Below are 18,561 nucleotides of genomic sequence, written 5' to 3' on the forward strand. Positions count from 1 at the left end.
TTGCCAGCTAACTGGAGTCCGGGAGGTCTGTTGTGTGGGCGCAAACCAATTAAGCTGAGCACTCACTGAAATTGCTTTCTCAGCCAGGATGGAGAATGATTGCTCACAAGTCAAACAGCATGTGAGACTGAAACACTTTACAGGTAAATCTGGCCCTAGGCCACTTCACTTGAGAGGTGGAAACTTGAAGTGGTTAAGTGAGGCAGGGAGGTACTTAATTCTCTGCCTGAAATCCTCCAGGTGGAGTATGGGAGAGCCTGAATTCCCAGGGTGGCTGCAGGTATGGGATGTCCACCAGAACCAGTGGTTCTCACTCAGTGGACTTTGGGAACTTCCTGAAAAAAGGGCAAGGATGCTGAGGACTGAAGATCAATTACTCCTGTTAGACCCTGTTCAGGAGAGGCAATTATTCACTGAGCTCCTGCACTAGGCCCCTGCATACCAGACCAAACCTGAATGGAGTCGCTTATGTAACTGCCTGGTGATCAAACTTGAACTTCCAATGTGGCCAGTCTTCCTAAAGAAAAAACAGGTTCCAGCAGGCCTGAATCAGCAAGCTAGGAAGTTCCTTCTGTTTTAGCCACATAATGGAGTAAGCCATTTGTCTAGCCTCTTCTGCATGTACAGCCAACCTCCTCTGCCCTGCTCATCACCAACTCGGATTCTATTTCAGATACAGTAAAAGCCAGTTAGATCTTTGGATCTGCTGTAACCTTGTCTTCACACTCTGCATCCTGAAGCTGGAGGTCAGGCCTCAGGGTTCCCGTAAAGCTGCCCGGACGCTCTGGGCTGCAGAGCACACACGGAGCAGCGCAGCAGGGCCTTCTCCTTTCAGAGGGCAGTCCAGGTCCCAAAGTGCAGCCTGGGGGAACTGCACCTTGAGGGACGGCCCAAGGCAGACTCGGATGCTTGGGGCCGCAAAGCCTTAATAACCAACCCCGCACGCAAATCCGCCACGGAGGGCCGAGCACGGGTTCCCACCGGAGCCCGCCGGCTCTGAGCCCGGAGGCCGGCAGCAACCGCACACTCGCCCGTTCTAGGCAGAGCTGGAGCGCGCGCAGGCGTAGGCGCAGCGCGGGATGGGGCTTCTGGGCGCCGGGGCGGGGCCAGCGGCGCATGGGCGGGGCTGACCGGCCCAGACTCTGTGGCGGCGAGCTCCGCCTCCGGCATGGCGCGACAAGTGTTCCTTGCCAGGCCGCCAGGTGAGCACCGGCCGCGGGCGAGGCGGCCGCTGCGGCTCTTCTGAGCCCCACAGCTCACGCTGGCGTGGCCCTGTCCCAGCCTCGCAGAGCCTCCGGCGCCAGAAAGGAGGCCCACGCTGCCGCAGTGGGGCGCGACCCGGACCCGGAGCGGGCTGGGCGCCCGTGCAGGAGCTAGTGATCGGACGTCGGTGCGGCCCAGGGTGAAGGTTGTCACGGGTGCCTCTCACTTAGCCCCAAGTAGCAAAGGTCACGTCCATGCGGAAACTGCTCTTGCGTCAAAGGAAACGAAAAGAGATGGTTCTCCTGAGGTAGATGAGTGACCCAGGCCGGGACACGGATTTAGGTTACCCGGGACGACCGGCTCCAGTGTGAGGTGGTTGCACGAACTAAAGGTCACAGTTCAGAAAAAACTTGTAAATCAGTGCATGTACCAGTACACCAGTGGGAGCCGCAGGCGGGGGCTGCTGCAGAGCCAGGAATCTTCCACAGGGTGCAGGGGGAGCATTCTTAGCTTCAGGGCAGTGGAAGCTGGAGCCAGCTCAGGTCATGACACAGGAGTTTATGCTAGGTCAGATGCAGAGGTTGGTAGTCAATGGCTAGGGACTAAAGGTACCCGAGATAAGCCTGGATCTTACCTGCAGCACTCCATCTCCCCCTCAGCCTGATCCTGTCAACCGGGCCAAGCACTGGATACAGCCTCTTTAGAGCTTCAGTGCAGTTTCACTGAATCTTGCAGACTCTGGAATTTTATTTTACCAGGCAGTGTGTGTGAGAGGGGATTTAGGAGATTTGGGGTTTAAGAGATGCATTTTCAGTAGACAGTGTGGAATGAAGTTATCCCCCCCTCCCCAGTAACCATGGCCCTGTTCTCCAGTAACCATCCTCTGACCAAAGTATGACCCCTGTTGGTTCCCAGGTGAGAAAGTGAGGAGGGTGAGCCTGGGAGGAAAAACAACTCAGTTCTGGATGTAAACGTGGCCTGATATCATCTGGAATGTGCATTGCATGCTGGGGGTGTATCTGTGACAAAGCTGAGGATGTTGCAGAACTTGAGAGTGGACTTCAGGATGCCATTCATGTTTCCTTTGTTTTTTTCTACTAGAATTGAAACTTTTTCACACCTGGAGCAATCAAGATCAGAGTGAAATTAATATTCACAAATCTGCATGCCGCTGCTCCTCCGCCTCCCTTGGCTGTTCTCCTGCAGGTGGCACATGGTGTGTGCTCTACGGAGAGAGCTTCCTGATGGGTCTCTTTCTCTTTTTCAGGGGTTGGAAAAATTACCTTGATCCAGAAAGCCAATGAGGTTTTAAAGTCCTCTGGGGTGCCTGTGGATGGATTTTATACAGAAGAAGTGAGGCAGGAGGAAAGAGGACAGTATTTGATGTCGTCACTTTGTTGGGTGCTTGGGGGCCTCTGTCCAGAGTCGGGTACTGATGCTTCATTACTGTAGGTTTTATCCCTAAACAATCCTTCTCTTCAAGTTCAGAGCTTTTATATTCTAATACCTGGGTCGTGCCTCTGCCCCTGAGCACTAGAGCGCAGTTGAACAGCGCAGGGGATTAGTGATTGCCAAGACTGCTGGAGTTCAGAGTCAGCTGCTGAGGACGCCTCTAGTTGGAGGGGTCTTCTCCCCTGTTGGTGGGGCTGCAGCTCCCCAGTCCAAGAGTTAGTTCTCTGCTCTGCTGCACCCACCACCCCCCTCCTCACCCTCCTTCCCCTGGAAAGTTTTCAGGGGGAAACTCCCCCTGCTGAGTTTCATGGGAGCAGTCAGAGAATGTGGTGTTTTTCCACCAGATATCTCCATCTAAATGTCCAAACAGCAAGTGAAATGCTTTAATGAAATTCCAAGGTAAGAGTCTGACTTTGAGCATTGGATCAATACACAGAATTGATTTTTACTTCCTGTCAGCAGAGTTCTGGGAGAAGAGGGTGCATGCCTGATGTCTAGCTGCAGGGTTGAATAAGCACTCCTGTACTGACCACATCAAGAGCTTGCATCTGTCTTCTTCATTAAGGAACAAAGACAACTCTGTGCTCTGATCAGCAGTATAGACCTTCAGGGTCCAGGCAGGCACGCCCCCCCACAGGACATCCCTATCCAGTTATGGCTTGAATTTCTTTTCTAGAGCAAAAATGTCTCTCCCATCCCCCATATATTATTGTGATGAAGAAAGGAGAAAGAATTAGAGTTTAGCTTTTATAAAAACACAAAGATTAGGTGACAAAAATAGGGGTGTGTGAAGATGCAGGTTTTGCTGTTGGCAGGTGGTGACAGGGTGGGTTGGAAGCTTTAGAAACCCCAGGGGAACAGGTGAGACCTTCCATCCAGGGCCAGTGTTGAGCTTGCAGGACCTGGGAAAGCAGATCTGACAAAGTTAAGAAATGTCTGTCATATGTAAAAGCCTCAATGTGGGTGGAGGGTTGTTTGAGTCCTTTTAAAAATACTATGAAAAATGTACAGAAAATAATTCTAAGGTTGGACCAGTGAGACATGCCCATTGGTCCCCATGGAAGCAGGACTGGCTGGGAGCCCAGGAGTCTTAGGTCCCCAGGCTCACCTCAGCATGGGTATCTGCCACACTCTGCAGACCAGAACAGAGATGGAGCAGAGCAGGGGCATGGGAGGGGAAGGAGGGAGGCCAGTGCTCATGGGAAAGGTCTTGGGCTTCTAGGAAGCCCACTGCAGGCCCAGCTGGGTTGGTCCCTCTTCTAGGGCTGACCTCGCCTTATTTGAGAGCTATCACATTGTTTTCCTAAAAATTGAAATTTTCTCTGTCCATGGTAAAAAAAAAAAAAAAAAAGTTATAAAAAAAGGAAAGACAATGTAAGTCACTCAGGTCTTACCACAGCATAGCCACTGCTGGCATGCTTTGCCTGCCTGGCTGCCTAGTCTGTTTGTTCAGTTGTCCAGAACTGAAGAAACAGCCCCTCCCAGTTTATGGGCCCAGTTTGTTTTTCCTGCAGGATGACTGAGTGATCTGACATGGTCTCATATCTTAATAATCTTCAGAACTGAGGTTCATGATCGACTCTCCAAGTGGGCATTTCATCTTTGATCTACTGTGGTTCCCTTCATGTCAGACACCTTGTTCTCAGTGGGAAGTGATCTTACCACCAAGCAGGAGCTCTGCCTCCAGCAGGGCTGCCCTCCCACAGGGCCTGAAGGGCAGCATGGTGTGAGGAGCCTGGTCCCAGGGCCACTCTGGTCCTCTGTGGTGTGAGGACAGACTGTCTGGCACATTGCAAGTACCTGATTCACAGTTCCAAGACACTTGCTGGCCTCAATTTGCATTTTTAAGGTTCTAATGAGGTTTAAGTGTTTCCATTGTTTGGTTTCTTTAGTCTAAAATTATCGTTGGATTCTTCTTCCCATCCCCCCTTTGTAAGGCAGATGACCTTTTTATATTTATTGATTCTATTTTTCTGCTTGTCACTTAGTTCAGCCCTATTCAAATTTAACATAACATTTTACTTTACTTCTTCCCTGTGCTTTTAAAAAAGCACTTATGCTTTCAGTCCACCTGAATTTATTTCAAACGTAACACAGGAGACAGTTGGTTTCCTTCCAGATACTTAGCTAGTTTGCTAAAACCGTTTATCAGACACCTCACATCCAATCAGTGTATTTTGCTTCATAAGTCATGCTTAAACGTGTGTGCAATGCTTGAAGGCCGTCTCTCATCCATGCTGGCCCTTCATTTCCGCATCAGTACTCACTGTTTAATTACCATTACAACATTGCCCCCCATGCATCGGTCCTCCCGCATTGTCCTGTGCTGGTGGTAGCAGCGTGGTGGCATTGGCCGTTACTGAGTGCAGACTGTCCGGCTGGAGGCTCCATCCTCAGAACACTGCCTCCACGTTCCTGTTTTACTGAGGCCTTCCTGGTGGCACAGCATCTGCCAGGCAGAGCTATCCTGAGCTGTGGAATTGAGGCTGCGTTGGAGGTCATGCGGGGTGATGGGACTTTGCGGAGTGATGGTCCTGTTGATGTGGAGGATATGGCTGTTTTCAGACAGCCTCCTTTCTGTGGCCACAATGGGGTTTCTCTCTCTCCCTTCTTTAACATGTTTCCTGGGGAGGCTGTTTGCAGGGCTCTGAGCAGCATGGTATCTTCTGCAGGCCCTACAGGCAAGCAGATTTAACTCCTTGAAATGTGCATCCCACCAAGGCGTGGCACCTTGGGGAGCCGAGCCCCCAGCTGGGATTGTAACTGAGCTTCTCTTGCCCGCAGCTGCTTGCCAGTTGTCACCACCTCCCTGTAGCAGGCAGTCTGTTCTCCCCACTCCAGGCAGTTTCTAATAAAGAGAAGGTCAGCCAGCGGCAGAGATAAGAGCTTTACTCCAAAATTCAAATAGTGGTAAAATTTTTACTAGCATGTGAGACTTTTTGAAAACAGTTTGAATGCTGCTGGTGGTGAGGACAGCAGTCCCTGCACCTGCGGTCAGGTCTGCTGCCCAGCAGGCCACTGACTGAGGGTGCTCCATAAGGTGGTGCTCACACCTGTGCCTTGGCTGCCAGGCACACGTGTTCTGCCCCTGGAGAGCAGTTTCTTTGTGGTGAGAAGGGTTTCTTGGACACCGTTCCTGGTTCCTGGGAAGATGTGCAGGTGTGTGGCACATGGGTGTGGCTGGGCCCTCGGAGTGGGGCTCCTCTTTTTGGACTCCAGGACTCCTCACTGTCTCAGTGGGGGGGTACCTGGAGAAAGTGTGCACACCTGCCTTGCAGCAGCCAGGCAGCCTGAAGGCGCTCTGCTCTGCAGGGCTTCCTTGGAGGGGTGGTTCTGGTCATCCTGGAGCATTGGGGTGACAGCAGCGATGCCTGGCAGGGCCCCTCCACAGCTGGGTCTGTATTTGCCAGGGAGAGGGGCCAAAGTGGCTGTTGATCTGTCCTGGGGTCTCACAGCCCAAGCCTCCAGGCTGGTCCTCAGGGCCTGTGTCACAGGAGGGGTTGTTTACGCTGTCCCTCTGCCTGTCAGCTGGTAGGACCTTCTCAGTCCCAGGACAGCTCTCCCAGCTGAGAACCTGTGTCTTGTGGGTTCGGCGATGGTGTGCATGGGACCCTGAGGGTCGTGTAGGACATCCAGGATGAGCCGCAGCCTGGCTACAGGCCCTGACAGGGACACTGGGGTGCCATGGAGTGCCTCTGCCTCTGGGCCTGGATGGGAGCACCCAATGCTAGTCTAGACCTCTCGGATCAAGACTCAGAGTTGGAGTCAAGAGGCCAGCATTGCCATGGCACTCAGCCTTGCTGTCTCCTTTCTTTAAACCTGAGGTATTGGGGTGCCCTGTATTTTCTGGGTACATGTAAGCATAAGATGTGGTCACTGTTGGAACCATTGTGAGGAATAAAATATTGCAAAACGCCAGGACTTGGGGACTGAGTGCTTGGTGCTGCAGGCTCCTAGGTCGCCCTTCTTATGAGCCTACACATGAGGACAGCCTGTAGCACTCAGAGCCCTGCGAGTAGTGTGGCCCAGTGTCCTGTGAGTATCTCTGTCCCCAGGTGGGTTCCTGCGGAGGCCTCAGACCCAGAGTGTGTGTCATTGATGAGATCAGGAAGATGGAGCTCTTCAGCCAGCCCTTCATCCAGGCTGTGCGCCAGACTCTGTCCTCACCAGGGACCATCGTCCTGGGCACCATCCCAGCCCTGAAGGGAAAGCTGCTGGTCCTGGTGGAGATCCAGGGCAGGCCTGATGTGAAGGTATTCAGCGTGAGTGCACCCTGTCTGCAGGCACCCTGCCCTTGCCTGCTCCTCCGCCTCCCACATTCCCCTGTGCTGCAGCGTCACCTAGTCTGATCTTAGGGGTTTAGAATGACACCATCCTCCACGCACTGATGAACCTTGGGAGCCCCCAAGTATCCCAGCCTGCTGCCCTCCTCAGTCCCTCCCGTGTCTCTGTGTCCTCTCTGCTGCCCTCCTCTGTCCCTGGTAGTGCCCTTGTTGAGCTCCACTCATGCCACCCCCACCACAGGTTAAAAGCTTCCCAGAGGTAGGTGGTGAGTGGAGGGTGTGGGGCCTCAGCAGGTTGGAGCACAGCGAGCGCCTGCTGTCGGGGTCTCTTCTCAAACAGCAGCAAGGGAAGGGGGCACTCCCCAACAAGGTCAGACCGGGATAGGTAGGGCCAACTGACTGCCCACTCCCATCCCTCTGGGCAAAGGAGAATCAGACAGACGTGTCAGGGAGACCAGTCACAGCAGGAACTCGTTTGAGGAAATCACCCAGCTTTTATGTAGTGTGGGGGCTAGGTGGGAACCAATCAGCCTAAAGGTTAGCAAGACATGGGAGGTTCACGCAGGTGAGAGTCCCATAGGACTATATGGCAAGCACGAGCTGATCATGTTCATGGAACTGTTGTTAACCAATCCCTGATGGTGGTTCGATTCATCATCACCAACCCTTGATACCGCCTTTGAGGCCCTGATCCTGCTCACCCACCAGGAAGTAAGGAGTCAGCCTGAGTTAGTTAACATGTCATTAGTGCCAACAGCCTGCCTCACTGCTTGCAAGGTCCCCTGGCCCGCTGGCCCTGCTGGGATGTTGCCACCAGTGCATCCTGTGTGGCAGTGAAGGACCATGCTGGGGTTGGACCAGCCAGATCTGGAACGCATGTGCATCTCCTTCAGGGGTGCACTCCCTTGGCCAGTGCCAACTGAACACCTACTGTGTGCAGGGCACTGTTAACGTCTTGGTGGGTCCGTTCCCCAGGAGCGTGGGACCGAGTGCAGGAGCTGAGTGCCATGTGTGCAGGCAGACGCAGGAGGCAGTTCCAGCTGCTGCTGAAGGCTGGGAAGAGGCCTTGGCAGCATGGCTGTGTCTGTCCCAGGAGGTGATGTCTGAGTGAGGCTGGAAAGGTGTGAAGACAGAATCCTCATGTCAGTGGCCTCAGAGCCAAGTGCCACCACCTGCCCCTCTATGCACCACCTCCGAGGTAGAGGTTTGTGATGACAGTGTCTGTGGACATGGAGGCAGTGGTGCTGGAGGAGCAGGAAATGGCACTTCCATGCTGGAAGGCTGGGATTTGTGGTGTTAGCACCAGGGACCCGAAAATCAAGGGAGGGTCAGAGGAGCTGAGGGCCATGTCCAGAAGTATACACAGTGTCTTAAGATGAGGCCACGTCCCCACTCCAGAGGAGAGGATGTCCTCCAGCAGGGAAGTCATTGCTCCTAGTGGGGCACAGAAGGACCAGCTCTGAGAGAGCTCTGGGAGGGGGCCGCACGCCCTGCTCTTCTCCAGCTGCCCTGGCTTCAAAACGAGTACCCTCATGTCCTTACCAGCAGACTGAGTGGTTGGCTTATGTGTGCCGTGGGTCCTTTCTGATCCCCAGAGGCAGTGGATGTCTGGATTTGTCTGAGAGTGGCCTCTGCCTGCAGCGTCCTGGAGCAGGCACCTGTGAGGAGACCTGACTTGGAGGTAGGCAGGGCCAGGGAGGGAGGTCTGAGCAGAGAGGCAGGGAGGATTCCACAGTTTCTCAAGGAACAAGAGAAGGCAGCCAGTTCGAGGCCCCAGATGGAGCTGCGCAGCCCTGCCTGGCTGAGTGAGCTCCAGGATGGGGGGGCGTGCCACCCAGCCAGTGCCATCTGCTTGTGGTTGCATTGTGTCAGGCGAGCAGCTAGTGGATGACAGACTCGGCCATAGGTCACTTGTCCTGAGAGCTGGGTGTGCTGCAGCTGGAATGAAGAGGTGGCCGGCAGATATGGGCTTCCAACCATGGTGCTGGAGTCAGGGCAGGACTGGGCTCTGCATCCTGTGTTGACTCAGTGACCATCACAGGCCCTGGAAGCAAATGAAGAACTGAAAGTCTCAGAGTGAAAGATTCAGCAAAAATAGAGACAATAGAAGAATCATAGGAAAATTTTACAACCGTTAAGTACAGTAACCAAATCAAAACGTTAATCTGTGGGCCCACCTTCTGAGGATGACAGAAGGAAGAACTAGCGGACTTGAAGATAGAGCAGCAGGCAGAATAAAAACGTCAAGAACGAGCCCTGGGGACAGGCGGGAAACAGTAGCCCAGATCTCCCCGTGTTTGCTAAAGACATAAACCTACAGATTCAATTCCAAAAGCCTGCTGTGAACCACAGCTGGGTAAACTGAATAAATCCATGCCGAGAACCTCAGAACCAGACCTGTGGGCACTGACTCGAGTGCCCATGAGTGTGGGGGCCAGGGGAGGCGACAGGAAGCATCAGCCCTGCCCTCTCCCTGGTGCCTCTGCCCCTTTTGTTCTGCCAGACTGGTTGTGAGGGAAGAACTGATCACAGGGGAAGGGACACCAGTATTGCTTCCCGTGCTTGCTTGTTGGACGTCCTTGTGTTGTAAGGGTACTGCCTATGGAGAACACGCTGAGGTCAGGAGGCCGAGTTATGGTCTGCACCTTGTCACCCTTGCTTCTCTGGCTCAGCCCCCTCCTCCTCCAGGTGAGCCAAGGCACCTTGCAGCACTTGGGTCCTCCAAGCCCCTGGTGAGCCGAGTAGATGTTCTGACCTTGGGAGCATGCTCAGATTCTGGGTGTCCCTGGGTCTCAGTCATTTGCTGCTCTGGTGGCTTCTGCTCCAGGGTGACTGTCCATCTGCCTTACCCCCTCCCTGCCTTCCTTACAGATCTTGGTTCACACTCTTCCCAAGTCACGATCCATCAGCTCTCAAAGCTGCTGTCCCTTCTTATTTATTTATTTATTTTGGCACCAGGGGTAGAACCAGGGGTGCTTAAGCACTGAGCCACAACCCCAGCCGTTCTTATTTTTTATTTTGAGACAGGATCTTACTGAGTTGCTGAGGCAGGCTTTGAACTTGGATCCTCCTGGCTGAGCTTCCCAAGCTGCTAGGATTGCAGGTATGCACCACCTCACCTGGCTTGCTGTCCCTTGGGCTGTCTCTGCAGAGCTGATGGTGGGACTGGAGACACCTGTTCTGTCTCAGAGCTCCTGCTGGCCTCCCAGCCTTCCTGGCTCTCAGGGTGAAGGAAAGGAGGGAGGTCTGAGGCCTGCTCCCTGCTTCCTCCCACAGGTCACCAAGGAGAACAGGAACCGCCTTCTACTGGATGTCGTGGCCTGGGTGCAGAGCTACAGGAAGTGAGGCCGGCTGGTGCCTGTGGTGCTGCCCTGCGGAGGTGCCCAGCTGAGCATAGCCTCCAGCCCTGCCTCCAGCTGCGTGCCCCCATATATCTGGGTCCTGCGGCTGGGGAGGCTGACAGCTGCTTCCATAAATGTTTGGCAAGTCCGGGAGGCCTTGTGCTGACTGGCAGCCCCTCATGGCCTGCTTGTGCTCAGGGCTTTCTGTTCATTTCCTCTTTGGTCATGTGTGTGGCCAGGATAAAGCGGGAACCAAGCAGAGGTGCTCAGTCCCTGAAATTTGTCCCCCTTGAAGTTTGTCCTTGTGTTGCCAGTGGACAGGGAGTTCACTGCCCATCAATTTTGCGTGTCATGGAAATTAAACTCCTCCCCCTCTCCGGGCTTCTGTCTCCAGACTGAATTATTATTCCTCAGAGAGCCATTGGGGTTCCCTCCCCACCTCTTGTGTATGTCTTTGTTAGTTGCTTAATAAAATTAAAGCAAACGTGGTGTTTCAAACACACGAGTCCTTGTGTGGGTGGCCTTTGGAGTGTCCTGCCACCTGCCACTCAGACTGAAGGGCGGCAAGTCCTGGGCCCAGTTTCCTTCAGAGCTCTGCCTGGGCCGTGGGCTTGGGTGCATTTTTTTTTTTTTAAATCTTTTTGAGCCTTGTTTCCCTTCCAGGAAAAGGCAATAGCTGTCCTCAAAGCAGGTGGGGAGACTACAAAAGGAACTGTCCTCAGCACTGGGATGTGCAGTTGAGAGGAAGGCTGCAGAAGTCTGGGTCAGCCCCCAGGAGGGTGCCGCAGAAGAGGGAGGCAGGAAAATCTGGGCAACCTGGGATTCAAAGATGATGGTACTGGAATGACAGCTGTGTTTGTAGGTCATTTTGGGTGATGATCTGTGAGTTTTCAGGCTTTTTAGCAACTAGTGTCAGCTACAGAAGCACTGGCATAAAGGCGGCATGTCCCTGCTATGACTGACAGGTCTGTGCACATGCAGACAGGTGTCTGAGCATGGTGCTGGGCAATGCTGAAGCCCAGGCCTGAGCATGACCCGGGCTTGCAGCCTGGGGAAGGCCCCACATCGACCATGCTCTTCCTGGGCAGCTTTCAGGCTTGACCTGGATGTGCGTGTTTGAGGGGTTGCAGCAGGAGGCCTGCTGACCTGGGGATGCTTCTTCACAAAGGGCCTCCTGCCCAGGGGGAGGAGTGGCTGTCTACACTGACCCTTCCCTGGTGGCCAGGTGCTGCGTCAGAGTGTCCACCAGGCTGGCTGACTGCAGCCACCAGGATGAGGAGCACTGACCAGTGTGGGTTATGGCCTTCAGTGGGCCAGGATGGCCACCACAAAGCCTGAGAACCTAACCTTGCAAAACAGTGAGGGCATCAAGCCCTGCAGGGGCCCTGCCAACCCCAGGAGTGTGGTGGAGGGATGGGGCAGGCAGATGTCCCTGCTGTGTCCTCCTGGGCCCTACACCCAGACCTGGGCTGCTGCCTGCCCAGCTGAAGCAGGACCCCACATGCAGTGCCTTTCTGGGGCCTCTGGGCAGCAGTGGCATGTGCACAGGGTTCCCTGGGCTCCCAAGTAGGAATGTGTCCCCTCTGCACTTGTCCCTCAGAGCTCTGTCCTTCAGGGTGACTGTTGACTGAACTCTGCTTTTGTCTTAAATTAGGAAAGCAATGAAACCTACTTCAAAACAGATGGAATGGCTAGTTTGGGGTTCGTGCTTGTGGGGGCAGGGGTGTTGCTCTGCCTGAGTGTGGAGCTGGCTCCTTGGCCTGGCCATGGGTACTGGGACCAGATGTGAAGGGGATCTGGGCCTGAGTGACTCTGGAGCACATGCCCTTTCCAGCACAACTTGCGTGTCTCTGTCAGGCCTTCTGTGGGTTTAGTGTGCCGTGCCCCAAACCTCACAGGTGATATGTAGCTGTGATGCTGTGGCAAGTCCTGCTGTGATTCCTGTATTTCCATGTGAGAGAATGCTCAGGGGCACATGGGAGATGTACAATCCCTCTCACCAGCCAGGGGCCCGAGGAGGGGCACTGGCAGTCCAGCAGCTGGACTGGGTCCTAAGGACAGGGGTGCACAGAGCAGATGCGGTGCTGCTCGTGCAAAGAATTTTGGCTGTATGAGAGGCCAGTGGGATGCAGAGTGGGTTGGGGAAGGCTTGCTGCCCTGCACGCTCTTCTCCTGGCAGCCCTGGTCGGCCACTCCATGCCAGGCTTACAGATGGACTTCTCTTAGCTCTGAACGGGTGGCTCAGGGAGGAGAAAATGAACCTTTAAAACTGTCCAACAGGGAGAGGCTCCCCATAAAGTCACAAGTTCCGTTGTTCACCTCAACCCCACCCCAAGTCCCAGGGTGCTGGTGATGGCAGGACGTCTTGCCCCTCCTTCCCTGCTGTCTTGGCATGGGCCACATCCAGGAGGACTGGCCCTGTGTGCTGATGAGCAGATGGGAAGGGAGCCCAGGGCCGAGGCATAAGCAGGTCTGTGGGCAGTGAGGCACTGGTGTCAGGGGTCCAAGAGGCGTTTACCAGACAGGATCCTCAACAAGGTACAGAAGGGAGCCGTCCTTCTCAGCATGAGGGACATGTTTTAGAAATGGCAGCAGACTCAGCAAAACTCAAGCACCAGATGCAGCAATAACTGTAAATACTTTAATTCCCAAAACAAAGGCTGTACGAGTGTGCTTGTGGTGGGGTGGGTAGCCCAGCATGAGCATGGAAGATAAGTACGCAGGCCTGGGAAGCACATGGGAGTGTGGGCAGGTGGAAGAGCCCCCCAGACCCTGGCCTCCAGACCCGGTCCACTTACCAATGGAAAGGCATTTGAATTATTCCAAATGTTGGTGAAGATGTGTTAAAACACTATAACTTTCACATATGTGTCTGAACATACTCATTTGACTTGTGCACTCTATCCGATACCCATGTATAATTTTTCACTCCAGTTGGTATGAAAATTATATTTGTGGCCCATGGTGATGTTTTGTAACATCTGCTCCTTTCATATGTATTTTCCCCTCAGCCTCAGGTTGTTTTCTCTCATCCAAGCCCTGGTCAATCAATATTCAGGTGCTGATTTGGGGAGATTTCAGTGGGTCTCTGGAGCTTGCTCTGTTTGCAGCTTGGAAAGGAGAGAACTCCAGAACCTGAATAGGGGAACTGCACTCGGTTAGGAACTCCAGCTCCTAGGGTCTCCCCACTGCACCAACACCACCTTTTCATCTCAGACCACACGCTTCTCCTGTGTCTGTCTCCCTTCATAGCAGCCTGGACGCTCTGTCTAGGTGGCGAGCTGGGAAGACTATTTACAACCACATGCCTTGGCATGTTTGTGTCTCCCTGCTGTGAGATTACTCTTCCATGATTTCTATTATCCTACTTTTGAAAACCATTATTTTATGTTTCTGAATTTTTTTATTCTAATTGAAATTGGAAGGTTAAATCTCGTCCATGATACTTAGTCTTCTCTGGAAGTAGAAGCAACCTAATTCATGTTGTTTACTTAGTTTTTTTAACCTAGATATGCATAATGACTATACCCACTCTCCAATCTAGTGACATAAATACCATGACAGTGATGCAAAATTTGTTCTCATACCCATTGCCTTACCTATAATGATTTGAATTTTATGCTGTAGGTAGCTAGGAATGAGACTTTTATATTTTTAAAGCAAGATGTATGTATCCTTTTAATAAATATTGATAGCTTTTTCAACCCAAATCTTAAACTTCCATTTCTAGAAGCAAAGTGAGAGTACTTTCCCCTCTTTTTCTATAAGTAGGAAACATCATAATTCTCTTAAAATTTTTCCAGTTTATGCTTATGAAATAATTTCTCCTACACAACCATTATTTATACTTGACAAAGAATCTTCTTAAGGTTTCTAGTTTTTTTCAATTACTTGAGATCTTTACTAATATTTTGTAGCTTTTAGTGTAGAAGTTTTAAATATCTTTTCCTAGGTTTCTCTAGATTTTTGCAGCTATTATAAGTGTCCCTTTTTAAAAATAAGTGTTTGTTTGTTTTTGGCATATAGCAAATTCAATAATTTAAAAAAAATATTAATCTTGTATCCAATGGCCTTGACAATTTTATTTAATTTATTACAACAGTGTATTTTTTTATTCTCTAGGTTCACTATTATTTTATCTACTAATAAAGATAATTTTCTTTCTACATCTTAAACCATGAGTATGTGTGTTTTTGTATATATCAATTTTTTCTCTTTTCTGTTTTCTGTCATTCTCTGAATAAGGCCTCTGGGAAATTGCTGAATAGAACTGCTGATGGCTGCTAGACTTGTTCCTGTCTCAGGTGAAAAGCTGTTAATAGTTCAACCTTAATTGCCATGTTTGCCGAAAAATCGTTTTTATCAGATAAGAATATTTCCTTCACTCATTTAAAAAATATAATGATTGCATGTTAAAATTGTCAAGCGCTTTTTAAATTATTTTTTATTTATACAGAATGCATTTTGATTCATTGTACACAAATTGGGTACATCTTTTTGTTTCTATGGTTGTGCACAATGTAGATTCATACCATTCATGTAATCATACATGTACATAGACTAATGATGTCTGTCTCATTCCACCATTTTTTATACCCCTGCCCCCTCCTCCCTCTCATTTTCCTCTATGAAATCTAAAGTTCCCCCATTCTTCTCTCATTTGCCTTCTCCCAACCCCCATTATATATCATCATTCACTTATCAGAGAAAATAGTTACCCTTTACTTTTTTTTGGAATTGAATTATTTCACTTAGCATGATATTCTACACTTCCATCCTTTTATCTGCAAATGCCATATTATTATTCTTTATGGATGAATAATATTCCATTGTGTACATATACTACAGTCTCTTCATTCATTCATCTGTTGAAGGGCATCTAGGTTGGTTCCATAATCTAGCTATTGTGAATTGAGCTGCTATAAATATTGTTGTGGCTGTATTACTGTAATATGCTAATTTTAAGTCCTTTGGGTATAAACCGAGGGGTGGAATAACTGGGTCAAAAGGGGGGTCCATTCCAAGGTTTTGAGGAATCTCCACACTTCTTTCCAGAGTGGCTGTACCAATTTGGAATTCTACCAGCAAAATGAAAGTGTGCCTTTTCCCCCACATCCATGCCAATATCTATTATTGTTTGTGTTCTTGATAATAGCCATTCTAATTAGAGTTAAGACAAAATCTTAGAGTTGTTTTAATTTGCATTTCTCTAATTACTAGAGATGTTGAACACTTTTTCATTCATTTATTAATCACCTGTATATCTTCTTTGTAAAGTGTCTGTCCAGTTCCTTGGCCCATTTATTGACTGGTTTCTTTGTATTTTTGGTGTAAAGTTTGGTAAGTTCTTTATAAATTTTCGAGATTAGTGCTCTATCCGAAGTGCTTCTGGAAAAGGTTTCTCCCACTCTGTAGGCACTCTTTTCACATTATTGATTGTATCCTTTGCAGAGAAAAAGCATTTAAGTTTTAATCTATCCCATTTATTGATTCTGATCCTAAGCCAACATGATGATGATTGGGCCCATTTGTCTTCTATTTGGTGCAGGGGCTCTGGTTTAACTCCTAAGTCCTTGATCCATATTGAGTTTTGTGCAGGGTGAGAGATAGAGGTTTAATTTCATTTTACTGCATATGGATTTCCAGTTTTCCCAGCACCATTTGTTGAAGAGGCTATCTTTTCTCCATTGTATGTTTTTGACTCCTTTGTGTACTATGAGGCAACTCTATTTTTGTGGGTTTGTCTCCGTGTCTTCTATTCTGTACTACTGGTGTACCTGTCTATTTTGGTGCCAATACCATGCCATTTTTGTTACTATTGCTCTGTAGTATATTTTAAGTTCTGGTATTGTGATACCGCCTGATTCATTTTTTCTGCTCAGGATAGTTTTATCTATTCGAGGTCTCTTATTCTTCCAGATAAAGTTCATAATTGATTTCTCTATTTCTATAAGGAATGTCATTGGGATTTGAATTAGAATTGCTTTGAATTTCTATAGCACCTTTGGTAGAATGGCCATTTTAACAATATTGATTTTGCCTATCCAAGAACATGAAAGATCTTTCCATCCTCTAAGGTTTTCTTCAGTTTCTTTCTTTAGTGCTCCGTAGTTTTTATTGTAGAGGTCTTTCACCTCTTTGTTAGATTGATTCCCAAGTGTTTTATTTTATTTTTTTGAGGCTATTGTGAACAGAGTGGTTTTCCTATTTTCTCTTGCAGAGGATTCATCACTTATGAATACTACACTTGATCTTAGCCAAAAGGCCAAGAAACTATTGGATTCATCACTTATGAATAGAAATGCATTAGATTTATGCATATTGATTTTATATCCTGCTACTTTACTGAATTCATTTATTCTAGAAATTTTCTAGTGTAATTTTTTTGATCCTCTAAATATATAATCATGTCATCAGCAAATAGTGACACTTGAGTTCTTCTTTTCCTATTTCTATCCCACTAATTTCTTTTGGTTTGCCAAATTGCTCTGACTAGTGTTTTAAGGATGATGTTGAATAGAAGTGGTGTAAGAGTGTGTCCCTGTTTTGTTCCAGTATTTAGAGGGAATGTTTTCAGTTTTTCTCCATTTAAAATGATGTTGGCCATGAGCTTAGCATAGATTGTAAAGTGTTTTTTAACCTCTATTGTGAGGATCACATGATCATCAGTTGGAGATTTTTGCAATATAAATTGATTTTCCCAATGAAATGCAATCATTTTTATCAAACTCCAGGTTTGAAGGGAAGCAAAGGACTTATCTCCACCAATTCCAGTACTGGAAACTGCACCAGACTGACAAGCAGATGCAAATGCACTCCATAGATAACCATCTCCAGCTCAGCCATCAAATGCTCAAAGGTAGAGCACCAGCGGAGAGAAAGAACTTTGGTGAGAAATGATCATGTTAGCATGGAATTATGCAACATGAGGACAGCCCCACAGAGTGGCAGGTGGCAGGCAGAGGTGAAGGCACAAGTCAAATTATCCCATGAGAACATGAAGCAGGAGGGAAGGGGCTTCCTCAGAAACTGGAAAGTCTGAGGATAAGCTATGTGGAACCCCAGTCAATAACAGCCTCAAATAGATTGTAGATCAAAGTGTAAAAGGAAAACCTCTCCTAACCATCAATTCCATGCTGGTCAGCAAGGAGGCCAGAATCCGCCGACCGTGGGTGCTGCTCTGCAGGTGCCCCAGGAGACACACACAACTTTTGTCTCATCATGGACCAGAGAATAAACTGCTAAACATCCATCAAAATGAGGAGTGAAAACAACAGGCTCTATTTTTCTAGGGCAACATTCAGCAGTAGAGTAAACGACAGCTACCAGTGACTAATCTCAGGAAGATCAGTGTCATGATGCTAAGGCATGAAAAAGCCTTAGCAGAAAGCACACAGATGCAGTGTGGGATCACACACCAAGGAGGTACTTTAGAGTAAATTGAGAATGTCCTAATATGGTCTATGCCTAATTTAGTGCCTATTGGCCTCAGCTCATTGAGGTTCCTGAAGGTGACCAAAGGGAGATGACTCTACAGTAACAGAGTGACTGCAATGTGTGACTGAGCTCCTCAAAGAAACTCTCCAGTGGTTCCTCCAAGCAGAGGAACTACACAGGGCAGCCTTTCCCCTGGGTGTGTCCTCAGCACCTCAAGGCACAGATACGTTCCTCGACACCAGCGGGGCTGTGTCCCAGTAAATCTACCAGAAGTCAAAAATACACCAAATCCATCTAACCCACTGTACCTCTCAGCTGAGCCACACGGGGCTCTGAGGAGGTCCCCATCTCAGAACAGGAGGCAACTGGGAATGGCACCCCACCTCTGCCTGCACATTGCACATCTCCAACATGGAAAAAGAGCAGAATTCAAAGTAGTTTCTACTGAAAGTGCCTCGGTTTTGCACCATTGTGAAGTTAAAAAATTATAAGCCAAACCACTATAGGCTGGGGACTTCCTGAAGACACTGAGCCTGGGGAGGGGGAACAGAGAGCTCAGAGTTCATCCCTGGCTCGTGTAGCTGGTCCCTTGCTTCCTTTGCTAGAGTCTGGCAAGGGAGTTGTGCTGAGCCAGGGGTCCGTGAGCTGTGGAGCCTCAGGCGAGCCTGCTGTGTGCTGGACATTTCCTTTGGTTGAGAGGGGAACAGGCCCTAGAGCATTATGTGAGTGTGGGAGGACCTTGGGCAGTCATGCTTGAAGAGTGGCGGGTGTCTGTCATTTATGAAAATGTTAGTTTTCCAGGGCATCTTTGACCCAGGTCTTAGACCTCCCTGTAAACAAGTTTC

General features: G+C 49.5%; 1 protein-coding gene across 1 annotated transcript; it reads left to right on the plus strand.

Annotated features, from left to right (window-relative positions):
* Window positions 1-1,168: 1,168 nt before the first annotated feature.
* Window positions 1,169-10,879, plus strand: LOC306641925 (cancer-related nucleoside-triphosphatase-like; the record flags this gene model as incomplete). The annotated part of the gene is given in 6 exon segments (XM_079107269.1): window positions 1,169-1,202; window positions 2,471-2,560; window positions 2,563-2,632; window positions 5,727-5,814; window positions 6,711-6,917; window positions 10,215-10,879. Coding segments are annotated over 6 exon segments (558 nt in total). The 3' UTR covers window positions 10,284-10,879.
* Window positions 10,880-18,561: the final 7,682 nt, after the last annotated feature.

The sequence above is a fragment of the Sciurus vulgaris genome, assembly GCF_902686455.1.
Source record: "Sciurus vulgaris genome assembly, chromosome: 12".
NCBI lineage: Eukaryota > Metazoa > Chordata > Mammalia > Rodentia > Sciuridae > Sciurus > Sciurus vulgaris.